A 12,889-nucleotide genomic window follows, 5' to 3' on the forward strand; every position below is an offset into this window, starting at 1 on the left:
ATTTTTGAGTACTTATTTCAGAAAAGGTGGAGAACTCTGAGAAAAAATATCAAAATTGCGGAAAACCTGCAATGTTGGGTGTTGATATTCATAGAACAACAGTTTAATCAAAATGATGACGATATGTTTTACCCACTAAATCGCACTGGCTTCCACTAAAAGATGTGAATTGTTCCAGTTTTTGCGGGTATAATTATGTATAATATATAATTAATCATAGTTTTTATTGGAATTTTTGGCTGTTCACCTGAGAGCACATATACGTACATACATATGACAATATTGTAATAGAGGTGTCAATAAGAAACTGAGGCTTACCACCCAACCCATAAATATTTTTATTCAATGAAATATTAGAAATCATAAAGAAATAATTCTACATAAAACATTGCATGATATTAAAATAAGAACATTCAATTAGAGTTTTTATCAGAAACTATAGACTACTAACTACATTTAAAAAACGTGCAAGATGGTTAGAGTTGAACCATAGAGTAAGTAACATAAATAAAGGGACTATACTTACGCAATTTTTACGTGTCCCCAACATGGTTAGACAATACGTTGTCAGATTGTGATATATTTTCAAATTCACATTTTCATAATGAATGTATTCATAAATATATTTCATTGAATATAGTAATATTATTTATTGGAGCCATTCCCGATTCAATATGAAAATTTGTATATTTGGAATTTTCCCGTATTGTCTAATTTATAGTAACTAAGAAGTTACATGGTGAAATTCAAACTTTGGCACCTAAGCATTATTATTCCAATCCTTCTGCCATCGGTTATTTCACGTGGTTTGAAAGTATCCTGATATTTTTAGGTATTTACTTCAATATATTTTGAGTTGAAATATCAAACTTCGATTCACAATGGGACATAAGAAATGTGTTCTTTGTGGAGAAACCCGCGAATTGACTGAAATATCATATGACTAATATGTGTTTTCATTTTGATAGTTCATGTTGGGGATAAAATTCGTTTACTGAAAATGACGGATGCTCCCTCTATTTATGATTATTACTCTGAGGATTGAACAAACAGAATTTTCCCAATTGCAGCTACAAGTGGTTATGGAAAACAGTTAGTAGAAAAACTTATAAACATGCATAAAAACGAACATTTACTGAATAGCAGAGCACTAGTACAAATAGTTAATATGGCCCTTTTTTACCCCACAACTCGATAAGAAACTTCAGAAGGTCAACTTCAAACAAACAATGTTCAATATTTTCTATCCCGACTCTGCTAGGCTTCTCTTTGAATATTGAAAATTCTAGAAAAATAATTTTTTATTACGTTATTGTGATAAAATATGAAAAATAAAATATATTGCAAAACATCCCAGCTCTCTCGGATCTTTATCTGCTTCATTTCTTATCTTGCTTCTTACACTTTGGTGAATGATTCTCTTCACAATTCCCTGAAATATAATAATCGAAGTTTCAAATTTAATAGGTACTGAAAAGTTGTTTTCAAATAAAAAAACTGAATTAAATGTAGTGCACAAAAGTTTCTGTAAAAATTAAACACAGAAATTGAGTGTTCCCATTTAAAAGAACGTAGCTTTGGTTCATAACTTCATAATTAAAAATCCTTCTGAAAAGACGAGCACGCCACTGGATTCTATGTTAAAAAGTGCCTACATGTTTTAATTTCAGAGTTCCATCATCAGTATTAGCAAAGATAAAATTTTTTTTCGATATCGCCATTTTTCCAATTTTCGTTAATAACTCGAAAACAAAAGAAGCTGGCTAAAAATGAATACTACGAACGAGAATGGGGTATCAGATTTTATCTGTCTCCTCTGATTCAATTCATTAAAAAGAGAATTTTTTGGATTTTTCTATTCTAGCCACTAATAAATCAATAATATATTTTAATATGTAATAATAAATATAAATATTATTAAAAGAATACATAAAGAAAAATACCAATAAAAAATTTGAAATACCAACAATCAATGATTACAACACAAAACTACTAGATAAACAGATAAAAAAGGTGAAAAGTTATAAATTTTCATAAATATATGTAGGATCAAGAAAAAGGTATAATGAAACATTTTTTTTCTTAGAACCTTAAGACCCTGTAGATCGAAAGTTGAGGATTTTTACGATTTGCAATGTAGGTAAGAAGTTTTTTATCCGAAATTTTTCTAATGAATTGACGTCAATATTTAAATCTAGCTTTACTTCTTTACAAAAAGGGTTTTCCATTCACCTAAATTATCAGTTAACCGATTGGTTCATCATTCCTTGATATAAACCATTGGAATCATTCAACGAAAATATTTTTTTCAACCCCTCATAAATGTTTATATATTTAGAGGATATAGGATCCAAAAAATTGAAGAAAAAAATTAAAAGATAAATATTTCAAATATTTTTGTAATGTTTTTGAGCTACGTATTACTATCATTGCAAATCGGACATTTTACTTCATGTCAAGCAGTTTGCCATTATGGCAGCAAAAATGGGCACACATCTTATCTTTCTTTTATTATACAGATATATTCTTCATTAAATATTTGTTGTAAAACTGGAATACTTACCAGAATCCTTGCACACTTCCACTGGTACTCCTGCTTTATGAAGATGATCTATCCACAGAATTTGATTTGGGGTGAGCTTTTTGTCACATTGTACTGTGACAAACTTGCACTAAAATATAATATTTTAATTATTAATTAAATGAGGAAGAGCGTAAATTCCAAAAATAATGGTTATGCTCACATCCAAAACCAAAAATCGACACCTATTAAGAGAATTGATAAAATAACAAATCTAATACCAATAAAAAAAAATACAGAATATTTTCTATAAATCAAAATCAAACTGGCATTCAAAGCGTTAATAAAAACAAAAAAGCTACACTGTATAACTGATGCTTGTTTAAACTTTACTTTTGATATATTTCCCTATGAAAAAGTCTGTAGTAGCTAAGTCTAGCAACTTCTGTATTTATAGTTCCATATAGTTGATTGGTATTTCTGAAAAATTTGGAGGACATGCAGTTTTAGAAGGCGCAATTCACACAAAAATAGATGGTACCGTTTGTTGAAGAAATACCGACAAGCCTGATGAAGCGCAAAAAACTCGTGAAAATAGCGGTAATCACACATGCCGATGCTTGACCGTAGGTAATATTTATGATCTGAATGCGGCACCTTTGAACATGCCGACGCCAGATAGAAATATTTATAACTAGATTATGACACGCTTGAACATAGCCATATTTATACCATTGTTTTGTTGATCTTGTAATTATTTTAGACTTAGTACGCAATTTCTAGGGAAGGCTAGCAATATTTCAAATGTTTCCAGATTCCTCGGCTTCGCTCGTTGCGAGGCGTATATATCTATATGAAAACGTGATCTTTTGAATTATTTTGGCTGGTGCTCCAATTTTTATTTTTGAATATTTTTGGGCGCCCTTGCGTTCCTTGCGCCCGTGGCAAGTACCACCTTTGCCACGCCCTAGATACGGCTCTGTTGAAAAACAAAAATCTCTTTCGACTAAACGTTTTTGATGGACTATTCATCAAGAGTGCTACTCAAGAAAAAGTTATTATTTGAAAATGTCATTTGATTTCATAGAACAACAGACATACCTCTTTTTCGCCTTCATTATCTTTCCACAAAAACAAATCAGGAAAACCATTACGAAAAATTTCATAATCGGTGATAAATTTATCTAAAATATCCGAGAGATATCTTCGGTTTATGTACTGCACCATTTTAATAATTTTTTTTATGTCGAAACCTTCCCATTTTGCAATTGATTTTTCTTGACAGAGGTTATTCCATTTTTCCTTCAACACTGTCTCCAACTTATCGAATTTCCATTCACTTCCAATTTTTCTTAAATGCTCCTCGATTTTATCCTTCCTGTTTGCATAAAAATTAGATCCATAAAAATCTAACGGTGCATTTTGTAAATCGGATATGAAGGCCCCGTCCACATGGGTATATATTATATCCCAAAAAAGAAGATTGAAGAGAATACTGATGAATCTTCCCCCATAAAAGATGCCTTCATAGTGTTGTTCTTCATAATGTTTTAAAGCACTTTCCTCCATACTGAAACTAATCATTTCATTATTTTTGTCACCATACGAATATATTCTTTCTCCTTTTTTTCGGTGAAAATTTATTTTATAATAATAAGATAAATAATAATTAAATGATAAATTAATAATATTATTAAAATATTATTATTATATATTCTTTCTCCTTTTTTTCGGTGAAAATTTATTCTATAATAATAAGATAAATAATAATAAATTGATTATGTATAATAAAAAAACCATTACCCACAAGTTGAACGTAATTTTGTTCTTTTCGCGAATAAATTTTCTTTTAGAATGATGATTCTTACTCTGTATAAAGCTCTACCGAAAGGTTAAGTGGAAATGAAACTACGAGACAAAATTATAATCAATGCTGCACAAGAAACAAATGTTTGGATAGGTAGTGGATGACTTTTCAAGTTGAAGAAATTAGTACATCTGGGTATAAAATTTCTAATCTCAATGAGACTGTGTACCATTTCTTATTCAGAATAATACCTATATTTTCACCTTTTGTATTATACAGAAACTAAAGCTAACAAAATTTGTTTTATTTTTCTCAACCCAAAATTAGCAAAAATTTTTTGTTGGAGTTCCGACTCTGATATTGGTCAAGGTTTCAAATTGAAATATGAGTCATGAAAACATTACTAACCTTCTGTTGCATAAACATAAATTGATGGGGACATTAGGGATGTCGAGATTTTCAGTGTCGATATTTAATTCAAAATATTGCAAATCTTCCTTATATTTACAAGGTAAATTATATTTTCTCACTTCACAAGACAACAGGCTTAATTCATATAGTTGTAAGATATTGAAGTCAATGTTATCTTTGGCCTCTTCAAATCCTTTCAATATAGTTTCTGCAGCCTGTGAATAAGTAAATTTTTTTCTGAAAGTTTGGTTATCGACATAACTTACCAATGAATGATTTTTCAAACGACTCATCCTTATATATGCCAAATCCTTGTACCAAGTTCCAATTAAATGCCTGGTCCAAGAATAATGATTCAACAAATAGTCCAACCATAACTCGACTAGTTGAGGATTTTCAGTTAATTTTGGTATACCCTTTGTCAAAATCTCTAGGTATAGATATTCCGCAGAGAACTTTTGTAAATGAAGTGGTAGATTCTCATCCCGCCTCCTAAAATATCATTAAATCATAGTCTGTCATCCAGCTGTCGGTTTCCTACTCAAGTATTTTCAATCGGGACAATGATTAATTATGTACAAAAAGTTATGGCGCTTCGTTTGTTTTGGAATGAAATATAATCGATCTCATACGAATACATATAAACAACTTGAAAAGTTATGCTGTTGCGCATATCCCCTCACAACCAGGGCTCAAGAGGTTAAGACATTTTCATAAGAAAAATAAATTCCGTAACAAATTTAAAAGGCAAATACAACAAACATCTCCGGAGTTATCCGTTGAAGTTGTACCATGAAGTTTTTACGACATCACAGAGACAGCACTTTCTATGTAAAAGAGTCTTCGACAGATGGAACTCACTACCGGACCACATTGTCTGCGCCCCAAGTTTCAATAGCTTCAAGAACTAGCTTGATGGACTCTTTTTTTCATAATTTCTTTTTAATGATAATAATAGAAATAACCGTCTTTATTATGCGAAGGTTTAGCTAAAGCTATTCTTACACTTTTACCTATTTAAAAAAAAACATATACATATACTTCCGAATTGTGAAAATGAAAACGTGCTATTCATTCAACATTCTAAGAGAAAATATACAAATAAAATATTTTAATCATATACATAGCGGAGAATATATTCTACCGAGTTGCAGAAACCTGGCCGAATAAAAAGGAATTTTTTACGTTTTTTTTTATCCAGTATCATGGCTGAACACGTCCTACGAAAATACTTCCTGAAGACGACGAAGTTGCCGACGGATGCTGGGATTGCTTGATTATAAAAAATACTCAATTATGCTACTCGGAAAAGGTTCTGAAGCAATAAAAGCATATGAATGAAAATTTTCGATTCAGTAACAAATTTCTCAAACATTAATTTTTGTCCGATTTAAAGAATTTAGAAACAGCCAAAGAAATAACCCTTGAATCTAATTCAAGATGAAGAAGCAATTATCGAGAATTCCCGATTCAAAATGCAATAGTGTGCAACGATTTTGCACGCTTCTATTCACGTTCCGCTACTTGAATTTGCAAACATTCGGTAAATTGTCAATTCATCGTACGTGATTGGCCGCTGATGAATCGGATATCTTTGAGACTGTGTGTTATTTGAAATTTGCCAAATGTATAACATCTTATAACAACAGGAACAACTTATTAGTTGTTTTATAGATTTAATATTTAACTAAATAATATTATTTTTACAAAGTACATAGAGAAAGTGAGTTTATACTTACTCATCTTCGCTAACGGTTTTGAGCTTTTTGAAAACTTCTAGACAAAGCAAATGAATATGTAAGATATTCAATTTGACATTTTCCAGTTTGGCATCCAGTTCTTTCATTTTCAAGAAGGCGTCGTAGTAACTACAAATGAAAAAAGGGAAAATTTGCAAACGAAGTGGAAGTTTTCTTTGACCAATTTCAAATAATGAACCAAAACAATGATAAGAGCTGATAATAGTACATATATTATTAGTTATTCTTTCAGTATGTAAAATATCATATTTTATATCACGAACAAGTTTACAGTTATAAGTTACAATAAGTGACATGGAGAAACCGAATTTTATCTGCCTTAAAATGATTACATAAATTAATTAAAAACATATAGATGATAACACAAAGTGAAAATGTAAAACGAAAAATGAAAAAAAAATCTAAGTTATCTAACATCAAAATATATAAATTCATTTTCCATATTTACCTTGAGAATTGTTCCTTGGTTTTGAACGGAGACAATTTTTCTACGACAATATACTTTGGATAAAGAACTTTATCACGTTTATCATCCAAGTAAGTTTGAATATTTTTGGAGTATAACGTATTACTATATGTTTGTAACACATACGATTTATCAAAACATGTTTTAATAGATGTTTTCAACTTAATACAGCAACCTGAATATTTGATTGCCTCATTTTTCAACATATCTTCAGGTGTTTTGTTTATATGCATCAATGTCGATGTTTTACAATGTTGAAGAAGACGTTCTATGATTCTGTTTTTAAGAGACCTTCCACTCATCTTGGGACCAATTTTCAAGGTCTGCAAGATGTTATTTAAATTTTGAACTGAAAGGATGTCAAGTAACTCTTTGGTTTCAAGATTTTTGAGATCTGGAAAAAAGGATCAAAATAACTTACTGTATATAACTATATCAAAGGGTGCAATCGAAACATGATGAATGATTGTTCAAAAGCTTTTTGCCTCAAGTCAGTGCTATGAATGTTTTATAGTACAATTTACATGATCAGCTTCAAAATCTCAACGGTTTTGTGGTAACAGAAAGATTAGTCAATTTTTGTTAGATCTTAAATTTTCTTCTAGTGAAATGATCGACGTGAAATTTTGTATGGAACTTGAAATTGTTATTTCATATCTAAATGCACTATGAACTTATTTAATTCCTAACGAAATTTTCAAATTTATAAGGAAAACTAACTAACGCTCAAAAAAATAAAATGCACTCACCAGTATCAAAAAACTCGTCTTTTTCTAAGTTTTTGTATATCTCCATTATTTCTTTTGCGGACAAAAGTGTTCCCTCTAAAAGATTGAATATATTTAACCAATTTGGATAGGAAACATACAATTTCATAATCAGGTACTGCTTGATTTTATCCTTTTTAAGGAATGCTTCAATAGGAGCAATATCATCGTGAGTCAATAATTTTTTTTTATGTTCATCCTCCAAAAGTTTTTCATACAAACTTTTTAAATGTTCTGTACCACTCATATCAAACTTTTTTTTCGGTTTAATTTTTATTTCTGTGTAGCTTGGTGATTGATGGAGTTGACGATCCTCTGATTCAACTGAAAAGTATAGATTTTAAAATATTTCTTGCTTTACACCTGCTTTACATTCAACATATAAACACGTACAAACATTCGGTAAAATTAACGAAGATCAGAATATAATTTCTCTTCCTACTAGTTTTTGATCATGTGCAATAGCGACGTGTTATTCTTAAGAGAAATTATTAATTTTCACAAACTGAAGGTACCATAGTTAATTGATTCATTTATTAAGTGTATCGGGTGTCCCATTTCATTGTCTAGTGAAGGGATCTTAGAACCCCTATGAGCTAGAAAAAATGGATGGCTCATTTTCTGGCTCGATTTTTGAGAAAATTAATTTGGTGAAAACCGCAAGCTTATAAATCCAACTCTTTTCAAGCTATAAGGGATAATTGGAAAATGGCGTGAAATGAAAAGTAATATCATAATAACTCCTTTATTAGAGATGCTATTAACATTAAACAAAAACATCCTACAGGCACTTTTTTCAATAGAATCCATTGGTGTAATCATTTATTATTTATTGGCATTAGTTTCGAAGTTAAAATACAAACTTTTGTTATTTGAAATGTAAACCATAACAGTTAATATAACAAAAACAATCGCTTTTTTCCCTTTTTCAAAAATAATATGTAGGATGTATTTCTAGGGAAGTTACCATGTGGGTTGAGGTTTACACAACCCAACATATCACCACAATCCAAGGAACCATTTATTACAAGTTTTTACCGTATCTCCAATAAGATCAATTTTATAAATTTGCAATCTATCTTCTAGATTTGAATGATTTCAAATTAGAATGAATTCCAATCAACTCCACATTAGAGAAAGTTTTGAAAGCCAAAAAATGATATGCTGGACTCTCTATATATATATAGAGAGGAAAGGTAAGTCAACCCAGTGAGCTGCCTGCTTTTTGACACTGTATGTACAGTGTCACTTGAATGAGGTAAACATGTCGCTGGATTGTGTCTCACCTCTCGAGAGCCTACAAGGAGCAATGAATCAAATTTTGAATATAGCTGTTTGAAAGTATATCCTCTTTAGACAAGCGATGTTGTCCGATAATTCTCATCTATTTTTAACATCTAGCAACTTTTATTAGCAGTCACTATTACGAAGTCAGAGGTATTCCATCATACACAGAAAAGAATAAGCTTCAATTTGATTATGTATAAATATACAACATAATGTATAAACACAACAAAGGAAAAGCTATCAAGAGTCATAATTAACATGTCTCTGCCAGTCACATTTAAAAAAGAAATTTTGTTATTCAGCGTTCTGAAATCTGTGGCTACAGGTTAAGCAAATTCATATAAGCTAAATACCTTTTTTTTTTTTCGATGAACTTCCAATTCCAGAAGTTGAAGGTTCCCTACTCGAGTTAGACTTTACCTGGAATGAACCACATTCATTATATCTTTCCTTGTTACTCTTTTCCAGAGTTTCATATTCTGCAAAATAATTCAATTTAAATAAGATTCCCTAAAATTAAATATTGAATAATTCACCATCCTTTGAGCCCAAAGGAAGAAAGAACCTCTTGGAAGGTTTACATGTTTTTTCAATTTTACTCTCGTCCAAATTATCTTCACTTTGGAAATTTATAGTAAAGTTCAAAGTCATTGAAGAGACAGGTATTGATGAAATTGTAGGAGTCACATTTTTGATTTCATTATTTTCCCTGCCTTGATCATCTTTCATTCCATCTGAAAAGTATAGATTTTTAAACCTTGCTATTAGAACAGAATATGGACTATTACGATTATAAACCCAGAACAAGAAATAGAATAAGAAATTACTATTCCAGAACACTTAAATCACAGAACTCGGCCATCTATCGTATTGTGCGAACATTTAACAAGGTTCCGAAGACATTGTTGAGTGGAAATGATAGGGCTGTGTGTTTCAATTGAAAAATATATTTTAAGAATAGAACCTATGTTAAGTTAATTTTAAGAATAATTTATCGATTTATTTAATTTCTGATATTTTTAAACATGTTATAATTTATTAGTTAAAGGCCTCGGTGCCAGTTTTATACAACTGTTTTTAGGTTTGAAATAAATGATTAAAAAAAAGAAGTAAAAGCAGCCTGTAGAAACCTGAAAAAACAACGGAAAATCTACTGGGCCAGGAAAAATATAAGGGGAATCGATGAAATATGGAACAAGAGTTATTCATAATGAAAGTTCGGAAGGCATGGATATTCTTCCACAAGTCCATAATTCAAAAACGAACCTTGTAGTCATGAGTTTTTGAATGAAAGAGTGTTAGAATGAGCCTTGTGTACTATAGTATAATTGAGTATTATAGATTACTTTATTTAATTCACTGAATTTTTATGGAAATGAATGGAATATTTCAAGTGTGATAGAATGCTGGAATTCCTGGATAAATATGATATCAGTGCTGTTTCACAACATGGATATAAGAGAGGTAGGTCCATACTTCCCTAGTCCTACTTTACCTCTGATAAGGGTATGTACAGTTACTCCCAGGACACCCTGTATACAAATATACAACATAATGTATAAACACAATATAAGTACAGACTACTAATCAGTGGTAATAGCTATCAAGGGTCATAATTACCATGTCTTCAACTCTGTGGCATTTAAAAAAGAAATTTTGTTATTCATTGTTCTGAAACCTGTGGGTACAGGTTAAGTCAATTCATTTGAGCAAAATACCTTTTCTTTTTTTGGATGGACTTCCGATTCCAGAAGTCGAAGATTGACGGCGAACCCTACTTGATTTAGGCTTTTCCTGAATTGAACCAAATTCATTATATTGTTCTTTGTTGCTTTTTTCCGGAGTTTCATATTCTGCAAAATAAGGACAATTCAAATAAGATTCCCTAAAATTCAACATTCAATAAATCACCATCATCTGAGCTGAAAGGAAAAGGTAAACTCATGGAAGGTTTACGTGTTTTTTCAATTTTACTCTTGTCTAAATTATCTTCATTTTGGAAATTTAATGTACAGTTGCAAGACACTGATGAGACAGGTTTTGATGATAATGTAGTAGTCACATTTTTGATTTCATTATTTTCACTGCCTTGATCATCTTTCATTTTATCTGAAAAGTATAGATTTTTAAACCTTGCTATTAGTAAGTTATCTGCAAAAGCGGTAAAAAGTATAGGTAGTTTTGAAAAAAATTTGAACCTTGCTATTATTAAGTCATCTGCGAACCTGGTAAGTTGTTCTTATGCTGAAGTATCATTTTATTATATTTTAATACATTCATAGGAGAAAACATTTAATGTCTGTGTATATAGCTAGATAAAAGTGGGAATCTATATTTAATTAACCAACTTAGGGTCTCGAGTAGATGTTACTTCGATTTTTTTCCTATTATTCCCAAACTATACCGACTACATTTTTTTAATTCCAATTTTGTCAGAATTTTTTCCCAATAGACTGTACTTTCAGAGTTTTAAAAATTCAGACTAAAGTTATTTTTGAGTTAAGCTCAAAATCGTATTTTTTTAATAAATCAAAAAATATAATGTACATGTAAATATAATTTATTATAGATCTCCCGCCCATTTTTCAGTTTTTCAAAACTTACCTTGTTTGAAAAGAAACACAATCTTAACAGAATGAATTTAACTGAAAAAAAGATAAAAACAGCTAGAACCATGTGAATATACAGCACCGATAATCAGTGAAAAACAAAATAATGAAAAATAAAAAGATTACTTCTTGTGAATTACAGCCAGCATAACCAATATAAGTCATCTGAAATTCCCCAGATTACAAGCAAAAATATTATTCTTATCTGACCTTGAAATTGAGGACGTGCATTTTAGGCGGGGGACAAGAAAGCTGTAAACAAAGTAAGATATTTTATTTATTGATTGTGTCTGATAAAGTTGTTAAAGATAAAACACTTGAAACTGAAAATCTCTAATAAGAGCTTATAATATGGATAGATATTAATGTTCTAAGAATAAGAGGATATTTGTGGCATTTTATAACTTCATTCGATGGTTAGACAGAAACAGTGTTACCAATGCTACTTCACTGAAAATTCCGAATTTTATGTCAAAAAGTCCGCGCCAACCGAAAAAAATCCGCTAGTTCATAGAACTATATATTAAATAAAAAAACTCAAAAAATTGAATATTTTTCAAGTTAAAGCTCAAGTTAAAGAAAATATTTGACTGGCTTTTTCTGGTTTACAACGAAAATATATGCCCAATATTATATTTAACAATATTTGCAATATGGTTTCGCTAGTGCTGTCATCTAGCGTTAATATTTAACGAAATGGTTTGCCTATAGGTTCCTGCAATACATGTAGGTGGATTGTGTGTTACAGGATTTTGAACTTTTGGAATTGTGTAGTAATAGTAAAATTTTTATTAGCTTCAAGCTATAAAGTTTATAATATAACAATAGAATAAAATTTCAGGTGATTCACTCAATATCTATTCTTAATATCACATATTATCAGTCTTTTGAATTGATTTAAATTATCCGCACATCTTAGAAATACTGGTAAATTGATTGTACAGGGTGGGCGAATTTCGATATTTTTAGCACTTCAACTTTTTAATCAGAGGAGATATACAGGCTGTCCGGGAATATGTGGGAAATCTCTCGGATTCAGATAAAACATAAAAAAACATGATGATAAGTTCCCATCTTTTTTTCTTAGCGGCCCTCTACGGAGATACGGCCTCCTAAATGACGTCACTGTAACTACTCAATATAATTTGAAAAATATTTGATATGATGAACAGTAGTAGGGACTGAGAAGAACTTTTTTTCAGTTTCATTTATCAAAATGTAAATTTCTCGGGCAACTCATAAAAGTGCATGACGTCACAGG

At 30.5% G+C, this 12,889-nt stretch overlaps 1 protein-coding gene across 4 annotated transcripts; it reads right to left on the minus strand.

The window, feature by feature from the left end:
- Positions 1–314: 314 nt before the first annotated feature.
- LOC123678470 (fanconi-associated nuclease 1-like) lies at positions 315–11,879 on the minus strand. 4 transcript variants are annotated; one of them, XM_045615514.1, is made up of 14 exons: positions 11,755–11,879; positions 11,624–11,664; positions 10,931–11,128; positions 10,738–10,872; positions 9,556–9,753; positions 9,373–9,498; positions 7,715–8,056; positions 6,948–7,359; positions 6,479–6,607; positions 5,006–5,231; positions 4,737–4,954; positions 3,623–4,097; positions 2,564–2,672; positions 315–1,432 (listed from the first exon to the last, which is right to left on the minus strand). In XM_045615514.1, the coding sequence occupies exons 3-14, from the start codon at positions 11,121–11,123 to the stop codon at positions 1,380–1,382; spliced, it is 2,616 nt and encodes an 871-aa protein (XP_045471470.1). In that variant the 5' UTR covers positions 11,124–11,128; positions 11,624–11,664; positions 11,755–11,879; the 3' UTR covers positions 315–1,379. The 4 variants fall into 4 exon arrangements, with proteins under 4 accessions (XP_045471470.1, XP_045471482.1, XP_045471464.1 ...); XM_045615526.1 differs by having other exon boundaries at positions 3,623–4,091; positions 11,624–11,795; XM_045615508.1 differs by having other exon boundaries at positions 11,624–11,795.
- Positions 11,880–12,889: the final 1,010 nt, after the last annotated feature.

The sequence above is a fragment of the Harmonia axyridis genome, chromosome 1 (assembly GCF_914767665.1).
Source record: "Harmonia axyridis chromosome 1, icHarAxyr1.1, whole genome shotgun sequence".
Classification (NCBI taxonomy): Eukaryota; Metazoa; Arthropoda; class Insecta; order Coleoptera; family Coccinellidae; genus Harmonia; species Harmonia axyridis.

Coding starts and splice junctions, on each gene's coding strand:
- LOC123678470 (XM_045615514.1), bottom strand. CDS start 11,123: ATGAAAGATGATCAAGGCAGTGAAAATAATGAAATCAAAAATGTGACT. Junction 9,754..10,737: donor TCCATCCAAAAAAAGAAAAG/GTATTTTGCTCA, acceptor TATACTTTTCAG/ATGGAATGAAAGATGATCAA. Junction 9,499..9,555: donor TCCTTTGGGCTCAAAGGATG/GTGAATTATTCA, acceptor ATTATTTTGCAG/AATATGAAACTCTGGAAAAG.